The 26988-nt window shown below is 41.2% G+C and overlaps 1 protein-coding gene and 1 pseudogene across 1 annotated transcript; both read right to left on the reverse strand.

The window, feature by feature from the left end:
• Window positions 1-1187: 1187 nt before the first annotated feature.
• Window positions 1188-2145, reverse strand: LOC134934066 (olfactory receptor 11L1-like; annotated as a pseudogene).
• A 21990-nt stretch (window positions 2146-24135) lies between these two features.
• On the reverse strand, window positions 24136-25062 carry LOC134934067 (olfactory receptor 11L1-like). The gene has a single exon (XM_063929579.1). It carries the CDS (start codon window positions 25060-25062, stop codon window positions 24136-24138), a length of 927 nt encoding a protein of 308 aa, XP_063785649.1.
• Window positions 25063-26988: the final 1926 nt, after the last annotated feature.

Genomic DNA, 26988 nt, shown 5'->3' on the forward strand with positions numbered 1-26988 from the left:
CATGCTAAGTTTTCACTACTTGTACTTTTTGCCTTGGATTATATTAAATTATATGATGCTAAAAATTGAGTGCTGGTCTCTTCTGCAGCATAGGCCCTGCTGGAGCTTCAAGGTGTGGATGTAACCGTATTGAAACTATTGACCAGGCACCCCCCCTAATGACAAGTTTGGTGTTGTGCAGATTACACGTATTTGATATATATATATATAGATGTCCAAGTAGTCGGCACTCCTGATAAAGTAAATGTAATGCCTGGTGCCTTCTCTTGCAGAGTCATCCACTGTATAAACACATAGAATTGAGCGGCACACTCAGGACTTTAACAAAGAACGGGTCCTCAGCCCATCATAAGTTTGCAACGTTTCGGTAATTTTATTTCAACCGTCGTCAGGCATTATGCCTGACGACGGTTGAAATAAAATTACCGAAACGTTGCAAACTTATGATGGGCTGAGGACCCGTTCTTTGTTAAAGTCCTGAGAGTGCCGCTCAATTCTATGTGTGTATATATATATATATATATATATATATATATACAGGTTGAGTATCCCTTATCCAAAATTAAAAATCACAAATTTTTCGTTCCCATATTGAAATAATGACACATATACATTTATATTATAGAATATATCTATGTAATATATGCATATATACACATAATATATATGTTATATGTTAGTATCTCAGTAGAGAGCCCAAAAATGTGGGATTTTTAATTTTGGATAAGGGATACTCAACCTGTATATATATAAATTAGCTTTATGTATAGTGCCACTAACTGCGCAGTGCTCTACAAATAATTGTTTGCATCATTGCCTAGACATTTGGAGCTTGCATTCTAAGCTGCACATCAAGCAATCACACACTAGGATACAGTTTATTCCAACTAAAAGAACCATTTTTGCTCATGTGGGAGGAAACCTCAGCACCCAGAGGAAACCCATGCAGACAGGGATATTACCCTTGCAGGTATTTGAAAATCATGACCCCTGTGCTAGTGAACCAGACATGCTGTTTTTTGTGCCAATTTGCTGCTCACCATGATACAGTATCTACTGTACGTCTCACAACAAAAACTGTTTTCAGCAAACATATTTTCAAATGTGAATTCCAAAAGCATATTCATCTACTGTACATTAAATATTTTTAGAAAAATAAAGTTGATTACTTTATTACTTTATTTACTTTATTTATTGTTGATTGTAACTGATTTATTAAAATAAAAAAGATGACATTTATTTTTTAATTTTTCAAAAGCTTCCTTAAAGTCTTTATTCCTCAGGCTATATATGAATGGATTAATCAATGGTGTCACAACAGTGTAAAGCAGTGATAATGCCTTGTTGGCCTCCAATAATTGTCCTTTGGATGGAACCATATACATAGAAAAGATAGTCCCATAAAACATGCAAACAATAGTCAGGTGAGAGCTGCAGGTGGAGAAGGCTTTATGTTTCTCGCTGAGGGAGCAGATGCTTAGGATGGAGGTGATAATATACATATAGGAAACAACGATCATTGTGAATGGACATATGACAAAAATAATGCCAAATAAAGATCCCCTGAGTTGTATATGTGACGTGTCTGAACATGCAAGCTCTAGGACAGGATGAAGATCACAGAAGATATGGTCAATAACATGTGGTCCACAAAAGTCTAATTTGAATATATATATTTCATTTATTGTAATCAGTAAGATAGCTAATGATCATGATGCAATGACAGATTTTGCACAAAATGCTTTGTTGATTATAGTGTTATAGCGCAGTGGGTTACAGATGGCCATATATCGGTCATATGACATTACCATTAGGATGAGACACTCTGATGACACTGTACTACCAACCACATACAACTGTGATAAACAGCCAGCAAGAGACATGGTGCCACCATCATGCAGGACATTGTGAAGCAAGTTAGGAAGAATGTCCGTGGTCATTTAGAATGTCCAGTACAGACACCTGTGTGATGAAGAAATACATTGGAGTGTGAAGGTTGTTGCTCACTGAAACTAAAGCAATGATAATAATATTACCACATATAGTGACACAGTATATGAGGAGCAGGAACAAGAATAACAAACTTTTAAAGCTGTGAAGATTTGGAAATCCCATTAGAAAGACGTAAGAGACATTCTCATGCATTGCGTTACCAAATCCTGATGTACTGTACAGGTAAAATTACACCCAGTGATTATTCACCCCATCACACTGCTAATAAATGTAGCTTTATTTGTTCCTACCACTGTTATAAGTTTCTGTATACATATCAGGACATTATCAGGAAAAAAAAACATTTCCACAACATATGTTATGCATACATATTTATTTTTATACAAATCGGTTTCAAATAATTTATCTCAGTAGATATCAGACAGCAACTGAAATATATAACATTTATTATACTACTAACTTAAAATATATTAATATTACAATAATATTGCAAACTTTGTAACTTGGTGACCAAATTCCATAGACTCCTTAGAACTGCCTAATATATCCTGGGTTTTTGCACTGGAGTACGCAAAGACCCGGAATGAAGGCCACGTAAAAGGGTCTTCTCTCCACAACCCCGGGTCCACTTTCCTGGGAATCCAACCCAGCTATAGACCATGGTTGGCCATGGATAAGACCCGGGTAGGAGGTGGTGTAAATGGGTAAACCGGGTCGTCTGTCCCAAGACCCAGTTACAGCATGGTAGACTTCCCAAACTGCAGTATACAGTGGGCGGTCAGGAGGCTGGAGGTCAAAGTGCATGCTGTCTATGCAGAAAGCAGCACCATGCAGGTTGCCATGCAGTGCCTGAGGCTGGGAATACGGCACATGCTGTGTATGCAGACAGCAGAGCCATGTCGGATGCACGGCAGTGCTGGATGTGGGGTGCGGCACAGTAGCTTCCACATTGCTAGGTTTCTTTATGCTTAGAGATGACAGTATCTCAAAGCACCTGCCCAAAAGACACTGCACCTTCATGCAGTGTAAACATTGCCAATCTGGGAATATCCCGATCGGCACTGTGGTCGAAAAGGGGGAAGTCCTGGGTCTGACCTGGCTTGGAACTGTGTTCCAAATTCCAGGTCAGAATTTTTGTGTAAAAGAGGTAAAAGAGTATTGGCATGAGTATAATAACCAAATTATGTGGCTTGCAAGGCTAGGCATGTTTACATTGGAAAAGAGGAGACTAAGAGGGCACATGAACAACATCTACAAATATATAAGGGGTCAATACACAGAGCTTGGGAGGGACCTGTTTTCAATAAGATCAGCACAGAGGACATGTGGTCACTCACTAAGGTTAGAGGAGAGGAGTTTCTGCACATTGAGGCGAAAAGGTTTTTTCACAGTAAGGACAATACGTGTTTGGAATTCCCTGCCTGAGTGAGTAGTAACTGTGGACTCAGTCAACACCTTTAAGAATGGGTTAGATAAATTCCTATTGGATAAAGATATTCAAGGTTATGGTGCATAATCACGCATTATAGTTACTATAACTAGTCCTAACATAAAAATAACTAGCCCTATAATAAGACTGCATAGGAGACCACAAATAGGTTAAACTCGATGGACAATTGTCTTTTTTTATCCTTAGTTACTAAGTAATTATATAAGAAATCATTTAGAGCAGCTTGCCAGCACTCCAACAAACTGGAAGAGTGTGAATTAAAAAGACAATCTCTGGCTGGAAAGCTTTGTGGAGTAAAAAATAAATATATTCAGATGCTACAGACTCACGCTCAGTTGGAGAAAGAATGTGAGGAAATACACATGGAGATTGTCCATCTTGAATCAAGATTAAGGAGTACTGTAAATACAGACACTCCAATCCAATTTGGCTGCAGCCATAGCAGATTCAGAGTATCTGAGTGTGAAAAATATGTTGTTGGAGGAAACCTGCATGACACAGTAGAACAAAGTGAAGCTTTGGAGAAAGCATTTAACCATGCACATGACATGGTTATAAAACTGCATGGAGACAATAAAAACCTTGAAAAATGTCTGTTCAGTATCTAGAGCAAGTCACAAAATCTCAAAATGGAAAAGAATGCCAGAGAACAGCAGTTGCAGCCTAAATTACATGTGGCAGAGTGTGAAATAGCTGTACAATAGTTGAGACTTGCTGAATTTTATGATTTGAAGAGCAATCTTCTGCAGTCTGGGATCAAGTTATCAGGCACCATGTAAAAAATTACCCAGCTAGTAGAGCAGCAAAATCACGTGGTAGTGAAAAAAGCATAGTGTGAATAACAGTTGGATAACACTTTGAAATTGGAGTTTGATCACAAAATGTAATCCATTGTCTTCACTGAACCTTGTGTGACTGACATACATAAATACAAGAAGCAATTACTACAGGTTGCAACTGAAAAGGCTAATGTGAAGAGTGATATCCAACTGATTCAAAAAGACATATAATGACCACCAATAGATATTGATTATCTTGAACAAAGAAGAACAGCCCAGAAGGGACAGCATACCACCGTCTGTATCCTTGCAGGGGAATGCCGACGGGAGGGGGGTGAGAGCAAAATTCCCCTTGCGGGCTTTTTGGTGACCTGCAGTCACCACAGGTTCTGTTCCCACTCTGTAGGTGTTATGGACACTCATGAGTGGGAGTAGTCCCTACTAGTCAGTGTACCGACTGTTGAGATTCTCAGTGGGTGGGATCTAGGGGGGGGTGTTGTGACCGCTGGTCTCTTTACCACCAGTCACATAACTACATCCCATCCAGAAGCATAATATCTGTCAGCAACAAATTGACAATGTCTTCAATAAATGTCACAGTGTGCAAGATGGGGATGTAGTTTATATCCCAGTGGTCAGGATCCTGACGGACAAAAAAATAATGCCAAATTCCCAATTGCAAGAATGCCAACAGCTGCCCATGGCTATTCCCCTTCATGGGTGTCCACGATACCCATAGAGTAGGAATAGAACCTGTGATGAGTGCAGCAAGCCACAAGGCTCCAAGGGGCTTTGTTGCACTTGCCTGCCAGCATTCTGGTGGTCGGGATCCCAGCATCAGTATTCTGACTGCTGGGAACCCCACCATCGGGATAACATACCCAATGCACAAGAAGGGACTGAGGAATCAAAACTCCCTAAAAGACTGTGTTGCAATTGTGAATGAGATACCTTTCAGTGGCATTCAGCTTCCTGTTATAGTTGAAGGTGTGAAGTCTTCCAATAGTGTTACAGATCCAGATTGAAAAGCTGTGTCTTAAGTTGTTCATAAAGATCTGACATAAACAGATCATGACTGTATGACATGTGAGGCAATGGTACCAGATGTGCAGACGTCTACAGCGATGTTAATGTCTTACCAAGTTGAGACTCTCTTGTTTTCATGTGATCAGAGTAATATTGATGTATCCCAATTACACTGTTTTGCAGTGGAAAGCAAAAGCTTACAGATACAGTAGTTAATATTGACAGTTTTGTGAAAAAGTTTTAATCCTGCATGTAAAGGAGGGCAAAACTTGAAATGCAGCTGAATTTGTCTTTGAGGACATAAGTACTGTATACTGCAAAATGTGTAGCAAATAAACAAGCTAAGCCGAATCTGAAAATAAAGACCTCTGTGGAGAGTGAACTTCAACCTGTTGATATTGTACATCATATTTTCAAGATCCAAGATTTGAATGCTCAAGAAGGTCTGAGAGATATGATCCTTATTGAGGTGGCAGGTAGTCATCAAAATCATGAGACAAAGTTTGTGGATCAATTGAATGTTTTTCGAGTATATTAAGTTGACAAGAACGTCCCTGAATTTGAGAGTGGCAGTAACGGAATATACACTGACATAAAGCCAAGGTCTGAAGAGTATGATGCTGGTGGCAATCAGGATAATAGTGACTCTTTGAAAGAAGATGAGGTACCAGTGAAATATACCAGTAGCCAATACAGTGCATCAAGGCTGAAAGTTAAAGCTGTGACAAGCAGAAGTTTGCCAAGAGGTGTGCCCTTGAGAGGTTTAAGCAAGAGAAACCAGTATTCAGTTAAACATAACAAAGAAAAGGACATTCTTTGAGCCAGAAGATTCTGAGGGAAAGAGCTTGTTGAATTTTGATTAGGTGGACAAAAACGAACATGAACTATGGTACTTCGGGAAAAGGTACCTCAAAGTAAAGCCTGACATATACAAGAATGTATCTCAAGTGTTTTATATAGAAAGCAGGAAGGTCAAGTGGTACCATAAAGTGAGGAGTTTTTTTTTTTAAAGAATATTGAAGAGATCATAAGAGTTTATATGATCTTGGATGTGGTGAATGGCACTCATAAGAAAAGTAAAGGGACTTCATCATGAGAATGCCCCATTACATGTCACTTAAGCCAGGGGTTGTGAGTTGGGGAAGGGATATGTGGCAGTATGTAGATAAATTGCATTACTGACATACTGTATGTATTCTGTGTGCAGGAGCGATCCACCCACACAGCAAAAAAAAGGCAAGTGTGAGGACAGCTAGAGGCTGCAGCTGGGTAGTGCAGACAGAAAGAAAAAACTAAGCGCACCAGCTGCTTATTGCTATGGATTTGTGCTACACGCAATCCCTTCAAAACATACAGCCGTGAGTGACTCTTGTTTAGATCAAGCATATAACAGCTATATACATTTTATATATATATATATATATCACCGTTTGTGTACACATAGTGAACCCAGCACGGTCCAAAACCTTCTAGGTGTTACTAATAAATAGTCATGTGCAAGTAAGATTATTTATCATTCATGCTTTTTATTAATTGATAATGAAGCTATAATATAGTGCACATTCATATTGTTGTGACATTCTCAATATTGTTTTTTACTCCCAGGAGGTTGTTGTAAATAACATACATTTTATATAAATAAATGTTTTTTTAATTGTCTGATTGTCAAGCGCCACTTGTTATTTCTTTGTTAGTTTCGTTTTAAGGGACTGGCAATTCCCTTTTTCAGGAGGCTGCTGACAATCAAAGTGCAGTGCTACTCACCTGAGCGCTTAGTTTTTTCTTTCTTCTCATTACCACCTCTTGCTTCAGTTGATGGCGGGGTAGGTTCAGGAGTGTTTGCTGGTGCTCCAGTATTCGGTCCGCAGTGACAGAATGCCGAAAGTGTCCCAAAATTTTTCGGGCCACCGACCTCACATTTTAAAAAAAATGCTGCACCACCAAATTGATTGTATGTGCAAAACATGGGACATACTGGAATTTGCCCAGATGTAATGTACGCACAGTATTGGTGGCGTTGTCCGCTATCACAAATCCCCAGGAGAGTCCAATTGGGGTAAGCCATTATGCGATGAAGTTCCTCAGTTTCCGTAAGAGGTTGTCAGCTGTGTGCATCTTATACAAAGCGGTGATACATAGCGTAGCCTGCCTAGGAACAAGTTGGTGTTTGCAAGTTGCTACTAATGGTGCCACTGTGGGAGGCTATACATCTACCCATTGGGCTGTTACAGTCATATAGTCCTTAGTCTGCCCTATTCCACGATTCCACATGTCCGTGGTTAAGTGGACACTGGATACAACCGCATTTTTTAGGACACTGGTGACTCTTTTTCTAATGTCTGTGTACATTCTCAGTATTGCCTGCCTAGAGAAGTGGAACCTAGATTGGATTTGATACCGGTTACACACTATTTCCATCAAATATTTAAGTGACTCTGAACTAATGGCGGATACCAGACGCACCTCTAACACCAACATAGCTGTAAAGGCCTCAGTTATCTACTTTGCAAAAGGATGACTGCTGTCCTATTTAATCTACCTCACAAATGACTGTTGGACCGTCAATTGCTTAAGTAGTTCAAGTGGTCTTCCAACTTCCCCTCTGGAATGACAATCGACTTACAGCAGCAACAACAGCAGCAGCAACAGCAGCAACAGCAGGCGTACCACTCAAGGATCCTACGGAGGAATCCCGGTTAGGAGAGGACTCCTCAGTCTTGACAGTGACATGGCCTGCAGTACTACTGACATTCCTGACTGAGGAGGAAGTTGACATTGAGGGAGTTGGGGGTGTGGCTTGCAGGAGCTTGGGTACAGGAGGAAGAAGGGATTTAGGTGTCAGTGGACTACTTACGCTCTTACCCAAAGTTTCTGAATTTGAAAGTGACTTCTGATGAATGTGCAGCAGATGACATATAAGGAAGGATATTCCTTGGTGGTTAACATCCTTACCCCTACTTATTACAAATTAACAGAGGCAACAGATGGCTTGACACCTGTTGTCCTGATTTGTGGAGAAATAATTTCACACTGAAGAGGTGGCTTTTTGGTACTTTGCCCAGGCATCACAATAGGCTTATTTGTCCCAAGGACAACAGGTGTCTACTCTGGTGCCAGACTTAAACAAACCACATCACCATCAGAATCCTCATCGTCAACTTCCTCCTCAGCACCAGCAACACCCATATCCTCATCCTGATGTACTTCAACAGTGACATCTTCAATTTGAATATCAGCAACTGGACTGTGGGTGCTCCTTCCAGCACTTGCAGGGGCGTGCAAATGGTGGAAGGAGCCACCTCTTCCTACCCAGTGTTGGGAAGGTCAGGCATCGCAACCGCCGACACAATTGGACTCTCCTTGGGGATTTGTGATACCATCTCAGAGCGCAGATCTTTTCTGTGCTCTTTCCAGCTTAACTCTTTAAATTATTCTAGCGGGAGGATGAGGGCTTTCATCATCATGTGAAGCTGAACTACTAGCCATGAATATAGGCCAGGGCATCAGCCATCCCTTGCCACTCCGTGTCATAAATTGCATATTGGCAAGTTTACGTTTCTCCTCAGATGATATAAATTTCTTTTTTTTTGTTCTTTTTACTGAACTTTGGTTTTTTGGATTTTACATGCCTTCTACTATCACATTGGGCATCGGTCTTGGCAGAAGACATTGATGGCATTTCATCGACTATGTCATGGTTAGTGGCTGCAGCTCAGCACTAGGAGGAAGTGGTTCTTCTTGATCTTTCCCTATTTTCTCCTAAAAATTTTTGTTCTCCATTATTTTTTGAGAGTTATAAGAGACAATATGCGTCACAGGAATGTGTCACAACTGAGGGCCTGAGCTGACGGGAGGCAGCCTCAGTTGTAGGGGCTGAGATGTAACGGAACCTGGGAGGTTGTATCAGACCCCTAGACATGTAAGTAACATGTAGAATAACTGCCCGAAGGCGTGACCACGACAACCAGGATAAAAGTCAATGATGTTTATTATGACAAACTCCGTAACACAGCAGCAGTAAAAGGAAACATAAAAGTCAACAGAGGATAAATACAATTCCTGGGTACTACAGGGTGGCAAGGGCCACAGGCACTGGTAGTGTGAGACAGTTCTTATAATCTTCTAGTTGGAAAGTCCTTACCAGGCCTGACTGTAGCAATGGAGAGAACCCAGGATTGTACCAGCCGGTGTTCCAGGAAAGGCTGGGCTGCTGAAGATAAAACGTCTGTTGTGGATACTGGCTGGAACCAGACTGTTGTTGATACGGAGTGGATACTGGCTGGGACCAGTTAAATAATAAACGAACTTGAGAGCGATGAAATAATAATGAAGTTTGGAGTTTGAGAGCGGTGAAATAATAATACCGATGGAGAGTGGTAAACTGCAGAAAAGGACACCGGCCCTTTAAGAGAAGCTGTACACTGCTGGAAGCTGGGCTGGAAGCAGGTGATTGTTTGAGAGCGGTGAAATAATAATACCGGTGGAGAGTGGTAAACTGCAGAAAGGACACCGGCCCTTTAAGAGAAGCTGTACACTGCTGGAAGCTGGGCTGGAAGCAGGTGATTGTTGTAGCTGGAAACAGGTGAGTCCAGAATGGATCGGAGAGTCAGGCTACACCGCAGATGGAATGCTGGTGCGGGTCTCTGTAGCAGAAGTCTGGAGACAGGAGCTGGAACCTGGAAGACAACCACAGGAGAGAGACAAACTGGAACTAGGTTAGACAACCAAAGCACTGACGCCTTCCTTGCTCAGGCACAGCTTACTTATACCTGCAGCAAGGAAGGGGTTGGCTAGGCAATTATGCAAATCAACAATACAGACAGCAGATTGGTGGAAATGATCAGATGACAAAATCCAAGATGGCTGCGCCCATGCAGGCACTTGGAGGGAAGTTTGGTTTGTAATCCATGTGAGAATTGAAACAGTAATGGCGACGCCGGCCACAGGAGACAGGAGACGCCAGACTGACAAGCGCACATTTAACCACGCGGGCACAGTGGAGGCCGCGGCTGATGAAATCACCACTCTGGCATTCTGCATGTGGAAACTCAGGAACAGCGGGATCCGGTCCTGGAACGCTGAGCCAGCCTTAGGAGGCATCTGAAGGGTAAGTAATGGCGTCCAGATACCCGGATCGTGACAGCACCCCCCCCTTTAGGAGTGGCCCCAGGACACTTCTTAGGCTTTAAAGGAAACTTTGCGTGGAAATTTCGGACCAAGGCAGGAGCATGGACGTCTGAGGCATTGGTCTAAGAGCGTTCTTCTGGACCATAGCCCTTCCAGTCAATGAGGTATTGTAACTGACCGTAACGGAAACGTGAGTCCAAAATCTTGGCCACCTCGTACTCGACTCCCCGTTGAGTCTGAACTTTGGGAGCTGGAGGAAGTGCGGAATGAAACCGATTCAGGATCAGCGGTTTCAACAAAGAAACATGAAATGTCCTGGGTATTTTCAAGAAGCATGGTAACTGTAACCTGTAGGCAACAGGATTGATGACTTGTTCAATCTTGAAGGGTCCGATGTAGCGAGGTGCAAATTTCATGCTGGGAACTCTCAACCTCAAATTCTTCGTGGACAGCCACACACGATCACCCACCTTGAGAGCAGGAACCGCTCTACGCTTCCTATCGGCAAACTTCTTATACTTGAATGAGGCTTTAAGCAGGGCTGCGCGGACGTTCCTCCAGTTATTTGAAAACTGACGCAAGGTGACATCCACTGCTGGAACAGAAGTTGCGGGAAGCGGTTGGAATTCTGGGACTTTAGGGTGGAATCCATAATTAATGAAGAATGGTGTAGAAGAAGATGAGGAATGGTATTGATTGTTGTGGCTGAACTCGGCCCAAGGAAGGAGTTGAACCCAGTCATCTTGAGAGGAAGACACATATATACGGAGGAAGGCCTCCAAGTCCTGATTCACCCTCTCGGTTTGACCATTGGTCTGAGGATGGTAAGCCGTGGAAAACTTTAACTTGACTTGGAGGGCTTGACACAAACTTCGCCAAAATTTGGCTACAAATTGTACTCCACGATCCGAGATGATCTCTTCAGGAAGACCGTGAAGTCGGAAGATCTCTTGTATAAACACTTGAGCCAACTTGGAAGCTGACGGAAGACCGGTGAGAGGGATGAAATGTGCCATCTTGGTGAACCGGTCAACTACCACCCAGATGGTATTAAACTTGTTGCAGATAGGTAGATCGGAAACAAAGTCCATCGACAAATGGGTCCAAGGTCGACGGGGAACAGATAATGGAACCAGTTGCCCCGCAGGCGACTGGCGGGAGACTTTGTGTTGGGCACACTTTGGGCAGGAGGCAATAAATTCCATAACGTCCTTCTTCAGAGTTGGCCACCAGTAGGACCTATAAATAAATTCAAGGGTTTTCTGAATGCCTGTATGTCCAGCAAAACGGGAAGCATGGGCCCAATGCATGAGCTTCTTCCTTAGAACTGGCTTAACAAAACTTTTTCCTGGTGGAGGCATAGAGTCCATCCCTACCGTGGAGAATGCCAACGGATTAATAATAGGATGCTTGTCTGCAGACTCGGACTCATTTTCTTGCTCCCATGAGCGGGAAAGGGCATCGGCCTTACGATTCTGAGAACCCGGACAGAACTGGAGTTTAAAGTCAAACCTGGAGAAGAAAAGTGCCCATCTGGCCTGACGAGGATTCAGACATTGTGCGCCTTTGAGATATAAAAGATTTTTGTGGTCGGTAAGTATGGTGATTGAGTGGGAAGCTCCCTCCAACAGGTATCTCCACTCCTCCAGAGCGAGCTTGATGGCTAGCAACTCCTGATCGCCAATGGCATAGTTGCGATCAGCTGGGGAGAACTTCCGGGAGAAGAAACTGCAAGGATTTAGATGTCCATCTTTGGCCCTCTGGGATAACACTGCTCCTACTCCAACGGAGGAGGCATCTACCTCTAAGATAAAAGGAGAGTCGGTGTCGGGCTGTTTCAGAACTGGTGCAGAGATGAACCGTTGCTTCAGAAGGTGAAAGGCCTGTGTAGCTTCCTCGGACCACTTGGACGGATTAGCACCTTTCTTGGTTAATGCAGTGATAGGCGCCACAATGGTGGAAAAGTCTCGTATAAATTTTCTATAATAATTGGCGAACCCTAAGAACCTCTGGACCCCTTTGAGGCTTAAGGGTATAGGCCAATTCTGGATTGCTTGGAGTTTCTCAGGATCCATCTCTAGTCCGGAACCGGACACAATGTAACCTAGAAACGGAATGGTTTTAACTTCAAACACACACTTCTCCAATTTACAATAGAGGTGATTGACACGGAGACGGGAAAGAACCTCTTTTACCCAGAAACGATGATCTTCGAGATTATTAGCAAAGATGAGGATGTCGTCTAGATAAACCACGACATGGCGGTACAAGATGTCCCTGAAAATCTCATTCACGAAGTGCTGGAAGACTGCTGGAGCGTTGCTCAATCCGAAGGGCATGACGAGGTACTCATAATGTCCGTCACGGGTGTTAAAGGCGGTCTTCCACTCGTCACCTTCACGGATTCGGATGAGATTGTAGGCACCCCTCAAGTCCAGCTTTGTGAAAATGGTTGCACCACTAACTCTATCAAAGAGCTCGGTAATCAGGGGTAAAGGGTATCGGTTCTTGACGGTAATGTCGTTCAGACCTCTGTAGTCGATGCACGGACGCAGACCACCGTCTTTCTTCTTAACGAAGAAGAAGCCTGCGCCGGCTGGAGAAGAAGATGGTCGGATGAAACCCTTCGCCAGGTTCTCTTTGATGCACTCTTCCATGGAGTGTGTCTCAGGCAGAGACAACGGATAAGTTCGGCCTCGCGGTGGAACCTTCCCTGGAATGAGGTCGATTGGGCAGTCCCATTCTCTATGAGGAGGAAGGATATCAGCAGAGGCTTTACTGAACACGTCCGTGAAGTCTTGATATGGAGGAGGCGGAACATCAGATGACCTGGGGAAGGAAGAACAAACAGGAAGAACTTTGGCTAAACAAGTCTCAGCACAGGAGGGACCCCATGCCAGTATTTGCGTAGTCGTCCAGTCAATTGATGGGTTGTGGAGACGGAGCCATGGAAGGCCTAAAACCACTGGATGTGTGGCTCTTGGAATCACTAAAAAAGAAATATACTCAGAATGAAGAACTCCCACTCTCAGACGAACTGGAAGAGTCCTTAAGGAAATGACTGTGTCAAAAATCTTGCTGCCATCCACGGCAGTCAAAGAGATGGACGAGGACAGTCTCTCGGTGGGTAGGGACCACCGTTTAACATAAGCTTCGGTTATGAAATTCCCAGCTGCTCCGGAATCAAGGAGGGCAATGACGTTCCTGTAACGTTGAGCAATTTGGAGCGACACTGGGAGGTTACAGTCATGAGGAGATGGAGAGGAGATCATTACTCCTAGCCGGCCCTCTCCTTGGCGAGCTAGGATCTGGAGTTTCCCGGACGTTTGGGACAGGCATTGATAGTGTGCGACGGAGCTGCACAGTAGAGACAGAGAGACTCAGAGAGACGTCTTCGGCGCTCAGCGGGAGATAGACGGGAATGACTAATTTGCATAGGCTCATCCTTGGATGGAGATGGTTGACGAGGAGGAGGAGCAGAAGATTTAGGAGTAGATGATCTTCCTCGCTCGGTTGCTCTCTCTCTGAAACGTAGATCAACCTTCGTGCAAAGAGAAATTAGCTCATCCAACTTAGAGGGCAAGTCTCTGGTAGCTAACTCATCCTTGATGCGTTCTGATAAGCCATGCCAGAATGCAGCATACAGGGCCTCGTCGTTCCATGCCAGTTCGGATGCCAGGATTTTAAACTGTATAAGATACTGTCCCACAGTACGTGTTCCCTGGCGTAAATGGAGAATCTCAGATGAAGCAGATGTTATCCGGCCTGGCTCGTCGAAGATGCGCCTGAATGTAGCTACAAAGTCAGTATAGGAGGATAGCAGGGGATCAGACTTCTCCCATAAAGGTGATGCCCAGTCAAGGGCTGAGCCACTGAGAAGGGAGATGATATAGGCAATTTTGGTACGGTCACTGAAGAAATTGCCAGGTAGAAGCTCAAAGTGGATTTCACATTGATTGAGAAATCCCCTGCAGAACCTTGGAGATCCATCAAATTTTGCTGGCGTTGGAAGATGAAGATGTGGACTGGAAATGGGTAAGGTGGGTGGGGTTACAGCTGGTGTCACTGTAGTGGACGCACCGGACGTGCCAGGTCCACGGAGGGTCGTTTGAATCCCATCCAGCCGTGTAGAGAGATCCTGGAGACAGCGGATGATGTGGCCCTGTGCAGCCTCCTGATGTTCAAGTCGGGCTGCCAGTTCTTGCATCGGCCTGGTCGCTTGATCCTGGTCTCCGGCTGGATTCATTTGGTCAGTGCTTACTGTCACAACTGAGGGCCTGAGCTGACGGGAGGCAGCCTCAGTTGTAGGGGCTGAGATGTAACGGAACCTGGGAGGTTGTATCAGACCCCTAGACATGTAAGTAACATGTAGAATGACTGCCCGAAGGCGTGACCACGACAACCAGGATAAAAGTCAATGATGTTTATTATGACAAACTCCGTAACACAGCAGCAGTAAAAGGAAACATAAAAGTCAACAGAGGATAAATACAATTCCTGGGTACTACAGGGTGGCAAGGGCCACAGGCACTGGTAGTGTGAGACAGTTCTTATAATCTTCTAGTTGGAAAGTCCTTACCAGGCCTGACTGTAGCAATGGAGAGAACCCAGGATTGTACCAGCCGGTGTTCCAGGAAAGGCTGGGCTGCTGAAGATAAAACGTCTGCTGTGGATACTGGCTGGAACCAGACTGTTGTTGATACGGAGTGGATACTGGCTGGGACCAGTTAAATAATAAACGAACTTGAGAGCGATGAAATAATAATGAAGTTTGGAGTTTGAGAGCGGTGAAATAATAATACCGATGGAGAGTGGTAAACTGCAGAAAAGGACACCGGCCCTTTAAGAGAAGCTGTACACTGCTGGAAGCTGGGCTGGAAGCAGGTGATTGTTTGAGAGCGGTGAAATAATAATACCGGTGGAGAGTGGTAAACTGCAGAAAGGACACCGGCCCTTTAAGAGAAGCTGTACACTGCTGGAAGCTGGGCTGGAACCAGGTGATTGTTGTAGCTGGAAACAGGTGAGTCCAGAATGGATCGGAGAGTCAGGCTACACCGCAGATGGAATGCTGGTGCGGGTCTCTGTAGCAGAAGTCTGGAGACAGGAGCTGGAACCTGGAAGACAACCACAGGAGAGAGACAAACTGGAACTAGGTTAGACAACCAAAGCACTGACGCCTTCCTTGCTCAGGCACAGCTTACTTATACCTGCAGCAAGGAAGGGGTTGGCTAGGCAATTATGCAAATCAACAATACAGACAGCAGATTGGTGGAAATGATCAGATGACAAAATCCAAGATGGCTGCGCCCATGCAGACACTAGGAGGGAAGTTTGGTTTGTAATCCATGTGAGAATTGAAACAGTAATGGCGACGCCGGCCACAGGAGACAGGAGATGCCAGACTGACAAGCGCACATTTAACCACGCGGGCACAGCGGAGGCCGCGGCTGATGAAATCACCACTCTGGCATTCTGCATGTGGAAACTCAGGAACAGCGGGATCCGGTCCTGGAACGCTGAGCCAGCCTTAGGAGGCATCTGAAGGGTAAGTAATGGCGTCCAGATACCCGGATCGTGACAGAATGACTGGAATTACTGATGACACAAGACACTACCAATGGTCTGATACAGCCTAACAGGTTGTTATAATTGTTATACTGCAGCAGTGGATATATTGCAGCAGCGTATATCGCCACTGGAATTACTGATGACACAGGAAACTACCACTGCTCTGATGCAGCCCAACAGGTTTTTTATAAATAATTGTTATACTGCAGCAGTGGATATATAGCAGAAGCGTATATCGCCACTGAAATTACTGATGACACAGGACACTACCACTGCTCTGATGCAGCCCAACACGTTGTTATAAATAATTGTTATACTGCAGCAATGGATATATAGCAGCAGCGTATATCGCCACTGGAATTACTGATGACACAGGAAACTACCACTGCTCTGATGCAGCCCAACAGGTTTTTTTATAAATAATTGTTATACTGCAGCAGTGGATATATAGCAGAAGCGTATATCGCCACTGGAATTACTGATGACACAGGACACTACCACTGCTCTGATGCAGCCCAACACATTGTTATAAATAATTGTTATACTGCAGCAGTGGATATATAGCAGAAGCGTATATCGCCACTGGAATTACTGATGACACAGGACACTACCACTGCTCTGATGCAGCCCAACACATTGTTATAAATAATTGTTATACTGCAGCAGTGGATATATAGCAGAAGCGTATATCGGCACTGGAATTACTGATGACACAGGACTCTACCAGTGCTCTGATGCAGCCCAACAAGTTGTTAATAATAATATGATTGTAATTTGTTATACTGCAACAGTGGATATATATAGCAGAAGTGTATATCATCACTGGAATTACTGATGACACAGGACACACACTGCCACTGGTCTGATGCAGCCCAACAGGTTTTTAATAATAATATAATTGTAATTTGTTTTACTGCAGCAGTAGATATATATAGCAGAAGCATACATCATCATTGGAATTACTGATAACACAGGACACACACTACCACTGGTCTGATGCAGTCCAACAAGTTGTTAATAATAATATAATTGTAATTTGTTATAATACATCAGTAGATATACAATATAAAGCAGAAGCGTATAGCGTCACTGGAATTACTGATGACACAGGACACACACTACCACTGGTCTGATGCAGCCCAACAGGTTGTTAATAATAATATAATTGTAATTTGTTATAATACAGCAGTAGATATACTGTATATAGCAGAAGCGTATATCTTCACTGGAATTACTGATAACACAGGACACTACCACTGGTCTGATGCAGCCCAACAGGTTGTTAATAATAGTAATTGTAATTTGTCATGCTGCAGCAGTGGATATATATAGCAGCAGCATATATCGTCATTGGAATTACTGATGACACAGGACGCTGGATATATGGCAGCAGAGTTAACCAACACTGTGAACGGCTGAACTGATACAGCACAATACACTGACTAACATGTACTGGTGTGTACAACACAGCACTGCTTATACAGCTACACTGGATATATGGCAGCAGAGAACACCAACACTGTGACTGCCTGGACTGATGCAGCACAATACACTGAGTGTCTACACTGGACTGGTCTGCACAACACAGCACCACTTTACAGCTACACTGGCTATATTGCCTGGACTGAGCAGAAAAAACACTTGTTACCCCACTTTCCCACCCCAATAAACAGAGACTCAGCACATTTTCACTCTCTGAGACTGGAGTGAAAATGGGCGCAACATGCGGCTCCTTATATGGAATCCAAATCCCACGAGAATCAGACAGCAGGATGATGATGTTTTGCCGAGTTCGGGTATCCGAGTCAAGAGGGAAAATCCGAGCCTGGCTCGGATCCGGACTCAGAAGGCAAAGTTCAGGGGGTTCAGTTCTCTGAGAACCGAACCCGCTCATCTCTAGTATAAACACAAGTTCTAATTACAATATTGTAGCTGTTTTTATCAATTTTTAAAGAAATCCACATCCAAGACTGAAACACTTAAAGATGGGTTTGCCAAAACCAAAACACATAGATCTGTGCACATCTCTAGTTATTATTTTGTAATGGATTGCAATTCTTGTTTTGAAAATATGTGTGGAATGTACAGTAGATGGATATAAAAATAGAAATATTTATATAATTAATTATTCAGTTCTAGCAAAACAACAAAATAAAAAAAGCTTCACTTATTTTTAAAATTCATATGAAAAAACCTCCACTAATCATAAAAGAAAAAAACATTTTAGAGCATATTTATTAAGCATTAAGGAGGAATCAATATTGGTGGAATAAGGCATTCTATCTAATGTAGCATGTTTTGATTAAAAAACAATTTAAGAGTAAATTCACTTGGCAATCAAATTTGTTTACACCCTACCCTATATATATATATATATATATATATATAATCCCTTAGTGCGCTCTTAGTGAACACTACTGAAGGTCTTTTCTTTATATCAGTTATTCGGTTGTAAATTTGCCAAAATCAATCTTGTTATATTTCCAAAAAGTGGCAAGCTTCCACACAGAGTGGATACCTTGTCGATAGAGATCAATAAAAAGAAAAATAAATCTCTGTGGAGCGCACTTATTTTGTAAACTAATGTAATTAAATTAATTTTTACCAGATAATTTATAAAGAGAGGTTGACCTTACACATATAAACACCCGCATTAAAACATATGTCTTTTTATTATAAGAACAATATAATTTAAATTCACATTTGTATTAAAATTAATTAATAATAGACATTTCTTTTACATTGAAAATACAATTGTGTGATTCAACATTATTCATGTAAAGAAAATTAAGAAATAATGGAGCTTTCACCCAACGTGTTTCATCTTATAGCGACTTCTTCAGGGGTGTTTTTTAAAAGGCAGCTCTCTATTTTCAAAAATGCTGCATCATTCATAAAAGGTAAAGGATTTTAATTGAGCCAATTATTGTGCTAAGAATTGTTTATGAAATAGAATAGAAAAAGAGTCCCATAATATGACAACATTTAATGGGGTTCCTTATTCTTTATACTTGAGGTTGAAGATTCTCATAACATAACGATATTAAGAGGGGTTCTATATGATAGGTCACCTGGTAAAATATACTCTTCTCCCAAATGTGGATATATTAGTTATTTATCAAGCCTCGTTATATCTCTATTCCAGCATTTTTTCTAAATATCTGTAAATCCCAAAAGGAAGGATCCACTTATGGACTGGATGTGAATAATTCCCTTTTGTTTTCCAGCAAACGTCCTATAGGTCTGCATGCATAGGGATCCAAAACTGAAATTCAATTCTTAGCACAATAATAGGCTCAATTAAAATCCTTTACCTTTTATGAATGATGCAGCATTTTTCAAAATAAATAGAGAGCTGCCTTTTAAAAAACACCCGTGAAGAAGTCGCTATAAGATGAAATGCATTTTGTGAAAGCTCCTTTATTTCTTAATTTTCTTTACATGAATAATGTTGAATCACACAACTGTATTTTCACTGAAAAATAAATGTCTATTATTAAATCATTTAATACAAATGTGAATTTAAATTATATTGTTCTTATAATAAAAAGTCATGTGTTTTAATACGTTAGTTTATACGTGTAAGGTAATCCTATCTTTATAAATTATCTGGTAGAAATTAATTTAATTACATTAGTTTACAAAATAAGTGCGCTCCACAGATATTTGTTTATATATATATATATATATATATATTTTTTTTTTTTTTTCAAACAGATTGCTGCTGCACCTTGTGGTCTTTAAATAAATACGGTAATAAAATTGAGGTTTTAAGATGGAGCCACGCTCATTGAGTGTGACTACATTGCATGCAGGGGCATCCGATATGCCTGGATGTGCATACACCTAGGCACATTGTCGAGAGCAAAGGGACGCTACCATTCACTTTGATGTGACTGAGTGCCCAGAAGTCCACCTCACCGGGTGCACTCTAGTCGCAGATGAAGCTATGATTAGCATGGCTCCATCTGTATTATTTACACATTTCAGTTCCTTTAATAGAACTTTCCTCTGGAATACAAACATCCAAAACATGACTATCTTACAAGCTGTCACCAAAGTATTTGTATTGTGGCATTGCATACTAGGTTCTCTTGCTGTGCAACAGTAGTTTGAAATAGCAGGTTATGTTTCAAATGCTGACAATGGGGATGCCGGGGGTGAAAATCCTAACAGGTTAAGGTAAGTATACTTACTTTTCCCTAATGACCCCCTAGCCAGAGGCAAACGCAGGATTTCTAGAAGGGGTTTCCAAATGCAATCCACAATCTCCAACTCTGCGGAACATTGCAACAATTTCAGAAGTCTGGAGGAACAGTAGAAGAACCTAGTAACAACCCTGAACATTGATGCAAAATTGGTCTTTTTATACACTGGATACTGTATGGAGTAAAGGATTAATATCTAACACTATAGATGGTCTATAATATAGACTGGGTCAAACTTATAAATAATGTAAATAAGTGGTCAGGAAAAGGTTAAACATTCCATAATAAATAAATAAATACACAAACATAATGGAACCAGTACTGCACTTTCCAAGTACACAGTCTCCATCCTCATGGTAAGGCTCCTGTCTCCTCTTCTTGGTAGCTACTCTCAGGTCCAGTGCACTGATTTAGTGCTCAGATACACACACACACAGCAAAGTTGGTAAAAGAAGCTTCTACCACTGGGCATGTGCAGCTGCTCCGCTCTGTCCCTTACACTGCATGATGTGGGGACAGCTCTTATAATCATAATATATACCATTGCTATTGCTGGCATACTTTGAGCCACTTGCCAAGAGGAGAGGGGTTTACGAGCAACCATAACCCCCGCTGCGTTTGCTTATTCCCTTAACCCTATCATACCACAACCTAACCCTCCCACCCCACAGCTAAACCCTTCTTGTTGGTGTCTAAACCTAACTTTCCCTTCCCGCAGCCTAACCTTAACCATCCCTGGGGGTGTCTAACTCAACCCCCCCCCCTCCCCACAGCCTAACTGTAACCCTCCCTCCCTGTAACCTAACCCTAAACCTACACCCGCAGCCTAAACCTAAACCCCTCCCCTTGGCACCTTTGTGATTTAGGTGAGCTACTGTAGCTTAAACAAAAGTATATAAAAGTAGCAAAATGTAGATTGCATATAAACTCTGGAAATGTGTCCAAGTTCAAAGTCCAAACCTACACAATTAGGAGATTAATAAGTTCTTACTCTCTGAAGTAAATTTATTAAAGGGTTATTTTTTCTTTCTCTCTGGTTTGCACACAGTGATGAGTGAATTGTTTGTTAGCTCACATGTTTCACAGCCATTTATATTGAATATCACTCGGAGCACATTGGTGATAGCTCAAATACAGTAACCTCCAATGTGCTTTGTCTTCAAGTTAAGCTTCAGACATCACCCTTTATGAGATTTCATCAACATTTGTGTTGAAGGACTCTCTTACTCCATTATAGACAGCTAAAGCTTCCCCAACAAGTGTATACATATCGCCTAATGTGAAATTGGATCTCCTAAAGGGTGGTGGCTGAATCTTATCTTGAAGATAAAGTTTATGTGAGTCATATCAATATAAATGGCAGTGAAACATTTGGGCTGCTAACAAACAACTTCCTCACCACTGTGAGCAAACCAGAGGAGGAGAGAAAGAAAATAAAAATTTATTTTGGAAATTTGCTTGAGAGAGTAAATAATTAATAAACCCCTGATTGTGGTGGTTTGAACTTTGGCTAACATACATTTCCAGAGTGTTTATATGCAATCCACTTTAGTACCACTGTGATATACTTTTGATTATGCATTTTATTTTGGAGGTTGGTGAAGGTTTCCTTGTATCTACAGGCTGCAATTGTGGGAGAGAAACCAGACACAATACATTACGCAAACTGGCATAGTACTTTTTCTACATCTGTATATGTATTTTTTCAGTTTTTTATATACTTATATGGTGGTGGGTAAATTTTATCACTTTGTATATACAAGGCTGCTGTGATGGTGGTCGTGTGGGAGGTAAGGCAGGTGTTCATAACCTGGGCTTGTCTGTGCAGGCCCAAGTCATAGAGGCATCTGTGTACATGCCTCCTTGCTAAGCCATGTCCTTTCTATAGCACAGGGAACAATGACAGCGGCTCTGTATATAATAACAACATGTTTTTAAACAAACATTTTCAGTTTTGAAAAAGATAAAACTTTAGGTAATGTATTAGTATAAATGATCAGATTGAACATTATGACAGAATAAGGAATAAGAGGTTATATTTCTTCCCCTATCACTTACTGTACTTAACATTTAATGGTTATGGAAGTTAAGGTCAGAGGGACATAGAACTACTGTTCTGCAAAATTACAACTCAACCTAAAAGAATCATATTTTCATTATCAACTGTACTAGCCAGAGCTAAGGGTAAGTACTTCAGCAAACACAAAACAATATGTAAAACACCATTAAATGTAACTCAGTAGCTCCTGGGAAAGGTTCAGTACTTAGCATATCACTATCTAAGAGTAAACATTCCCATTTTAAACTCACCAGTTCTCCATTGTGATATTAGTTTTGGAACATACAGTCAGAGTGCCACTGAAACATGGCACTCATAAAGCTTGATGTACTTGTGCCTTTTACAAACAAAGCAACTCTCTTACAAGATATCCGTAGACTTCCAGGGCCATGTAGAGCTAATGCTGTGTTAGTCAGTGATCCACATGGATCATTAACATGCTGGATTCTGGGTGCTGAGACAAAGTCTAGTGTTGGTGCACATGTGTGTGACTAGGGATGGCCATCAGATGATGCACCATTGATAGTCTTCATCAATGTTGCCACCTGAACTTTACATCAGTAGCAAGAATGCATTACTATAAAACCATCAATGGAGTATTCTAACCTAAATGTAGAGGACCAATTAGGGAAGGAGATTGGGGCTAAGCAGCATGACAGGGGTGGAGATACACACTTGCACTATAATAAATATGCTGCATCTGCCATTTATGGCCTAGAAACATCAGACCTCAGCATTTAATGGTTATGGAAGTTGAGGTCAGAGAGTCATAGAACTACTGTTCTGCAAAAATACAACTCAACCTAAAAGAATCATATTTTCATTATCAACTGTACTAGTCTGAGCTAAGGGTAAATACTTCTGCAAACACAAAACATTATCTAAAACACCATTAAATTTAACTCAGTAGCTGCTGGGAAAGGTTCAGTACTTAGCAGATCACTAACTAAGAGTAAACATTCCCATTTAAAACTCACCAGTGCTCCATTGTGATGTTGGTTTTGGACCATACAGTCAGAGTGCCACTGAAACACGGCACTGATAATGATGTACAGATGGGTTCACGGTTATCTTGACTAGTTTTCTGCGCCTAGGCATAACATGACTTATTAGCATAAACCCTTCATCTATTGTTCTCAAATGCAATACAATACAGAGAAAAATACAGCAGGGGATTAAGTCATTACAGCAGGGGATTAAGTCCAACTGGTAAGTCTCAGACCTATCTGTAGTTGTGCCTTTCACAAACAAAGCAACTTTCTTACAAGATACCCATAGACTTCCAGGGCCATGTAGAGATAATGCTGTGTTAGTCAGTGATCCACACGGATCATTAACAGGCTGGATTCTCGGTGCTGAGCCAAAGTCTAGTGTTTGTGCACATGTGTGTTACTAGGGATGGCCCTCAGATGATGAACCATTCATAGTCTTCATCAATGTTGTCATCAGAACTTTACATCAGTAGCAAGAATGCATTACTATAAAACCATCAATGGAGTATTGTATCCTAAATGTAGAGGACCAATTATGAAAGGATATTGGGGCTAAGCAGCATGACAGGGGTGGAGATACACAATTGCACCATAATAAATAAATTGCCTCTGCCATTTATGGCCTAGAAACATCAGACCTCATCCATAAGTGACATAACCATTAACAACTGGTACCAATTATTTGATGGCTATAAACCATTGATGGTCAATTGCCATATCTAGATGTAAAACTTCTAATATTCAGCTATTAAATTATATGCTATTAAATCAGTACACAGGCAACTTATGAGAAAGCAAATAATTTATCATTGCAGGACACAATGCAACTGGATCACAGCCACACACAATGTTAACCTTCATGGGGTTGAGCAATTTCTTTGCTTCTTTGATGCATAAAATTCCCTAATCACTCGTATGGTGCATGTATCCTTTGATATGTACCCACAAAGCAGCAGTATGTTTTGTTATTATGTTAAACTTTTTGAAATGCTGTTTTAATTTTTTTAAAAGCCTCCTTAAAATCTTTATTCCTCAGGCTGTAAATGAATGGATTAAGCAGTGGTGTCCCTACAGTATAAAGCAGTGATAATGCCTTGCTGGTAGCCAATAATTGTCCTTTGGTTGCAACCATATACACAGAAAAGAGACTCCCATAAAATATACACACAACAGTCAGGTGGGAGCTGCAGGTGGAGAAGGCTTTCTGTCTCCCACTGATGGAGCGAATCTTTAGAATGGTGGTGATGATATACACGTAAGAAACAATGATCATTGTGAATGGACAGATGACAGCAATACTACCAAATAAACTTGCCTGGAGTTGTATAAGTGATGTATCTGAACAAGAGAGCTCTAGAACAGGAAAAAAATCACAGAAGAAATGGTCAATCACATTTGGTCCGCAAAAGTCTGAGCTTTGTAGAGATATAGCATCCATCAAAGCCATCAAGAAACTCAAAAACCAAGACACAATGACAGATTTGACACAAAATGCTTTGTTAATTATAGTGTTATAATGAAGTGGGTTACAGATAGCTAGATATCGGTCGTAAGACATTACCATGAAGATGAAACACTCTGAAGACTCAGTGTTGCCAAATACATAAAGCTGTGATATACAGACAGCAAGAGACATGGTGCCACCATCACGCAGGACAATATAAAGTAAGTAAGGGAGAATATCTGTGGCCATCAGAATGTCTAGTAAAGACACTTGTGTGATGAAGAAATACATTGGAGAGTGAAGAATGTTGCTAAATGAAACCAAGATAATGACAAGAACATTACCAATTATAGTAACCCAGTAAATGATGAGAAGAAATATAAACAATAGACTATTCAAGTTGTGAAGATTTTGAAATCCCAGCAGAATGACATAAGAGATATTTTGCTTGTGCATTATATGAACAGATCTGAAAGACAAGAATAAATCATCATACCTAGTAGTAATACATCATTTCATGCAAAATATAGTAATCAATGAGGTTTTGAATCATACTGTTTATTGATCACTACTTTTAATGTCTCTTGATACCAGGACAACATAGCAGGTAGTGCGCTAATAGTACAAGTGTTCATCTTACCTACATATCGTCTTTTCCAGCATGCTCAGGTATGCTGGTCACATTCATGTACCCTCTCTGCACTCATGACTGTTACAATAATAATGATTGATTCAAATTTGGGTAATATCTGATAGCTGAGCACCAAATTATTTTTCAGACATTTCAGATCTGTGCATAATTCTTTCAATTTCCTTTTATGAAAAGGCCAAGGATAGAATACGTGTTTCTGGTCAGTTAAACTCACGTGTTAGTAACTTGCAGATACAAGACAATGGATAGCACTGTTGGATAAGTGTTATTAAGAACTTAGTACAAGCTCTATAAGTACTGTGGTATTAATTATTATTATTAGTATTCATTATTATTAGTATTATTATTACATTTTATTTATAAGGCGCCACAAGTGTTTCACAGTGCCGTACAAAGGACAGCACAGGGAGACAAAACATAGCATTACAGTAAATTAATAACAGAAATAGAGTATAGGTGACAAGGAGCACCACACATTCTCAAGACATAATACAGCTAAGATGTAAGTAGTGAGTGAGTGATCACCGTACTACTAGGGGCTTGTGGCCATAGATGGAGATGAACCTTTACCAGCAGGAGAAAAAGTGGATAAAGATGGTCGTTGAGTAGGGGAGAGCTGTGAGTGATATGCGTCGAGATGAGGGCTTAAATTACAAGAGGAAAGAGGGACCTGCTCTGAAAAGCTAACAATCTAGTGGAAAGGGTCGACAGACGGATGACAAGAGGTGCAAGCAAGGGAGAGGTATCCTGATGGCAGTATGCAAGCAAAGCAGAGATTTTCACGGCATGAGGCAGGGGATAGTTGTTATTTTGTGACGGTCATGTGAAATCTGAACATGCAGTTCATATAGTACATAAGGTGAAATAACATGGGAACTTGGGAAGGTGGTGATTACTATGAATTACTTTCTACTTGTTGATACTTTTTTTTATATAATACACCCATTCTAGTCACTGCATTGTATCCATGTCTGTTCTTTGCGAATGAGACATGAAGCTTATAGTCACATATTTCAAATCTGACTGCTGTAGAATAACTATAAAATAATTTGAGAATGTTCAATGAATGAATAAAATATAGTACATGAGTTTTCTATATGAGAGTTTAATACTGTACCTAATGTACAAGAAAAAATATAAGTAATCACTTGGATTACAAAAAAGAGAATGATAAAGTTGATATAGGCTCTTCACAAGCATAGGAAAGTTGAAAAAATATATTTCCTGATTAAGTTGCGCTAATAAAGATGTTAACCTTGTAAAAAAAGAACTATTTATATTTAAAAATTCACCATCATGATCAAGAAACCACAGATAAATATGCAATAAATTAGACTAAAGAAAGGATAGTTATTGTGAAAACAATACTGTAGATGCAATTTAGCCAATTTATTTAACTGTGGTCCACATAAAAATTCAGTACATAACTGATATATATATATATATATATATATACAAACAAATATAGAAAACCACAGCACTCGCCACCCCAGAAGCGGGGTGCAGTATCTGCACTCACCACTCATAGGGTGGGGTGCATGCAGCCCATGGCCACCTACCCAAATATATACAAATAGAGAGTTCAGCACTCACCATAGCAAGCTCACTTGTCCTCACTACATCAATAAATAAATGATGGGGGTTTAGTTGGTGTATTGGCCAATGCACGGAAGCCTGCATACCGATTTTCAAGGTACCCCACCTTCATGCAGGTCCTACACTATCACAAA

This window comes from Pseudophryne corroboree, chromosome 6, assembly GCF_028390025.1.
Source record: "Pseudophryne corroboree isolate aPseCor3 chromosome 6, aPseCor3.hap2, whole genome shotgun sequence".
NCBI lineage: Eukaryota > Metazoa > Chordata > Amphibia > Anura > Myobatrachidae > Pseudophryne > Pseudophryne corroboree.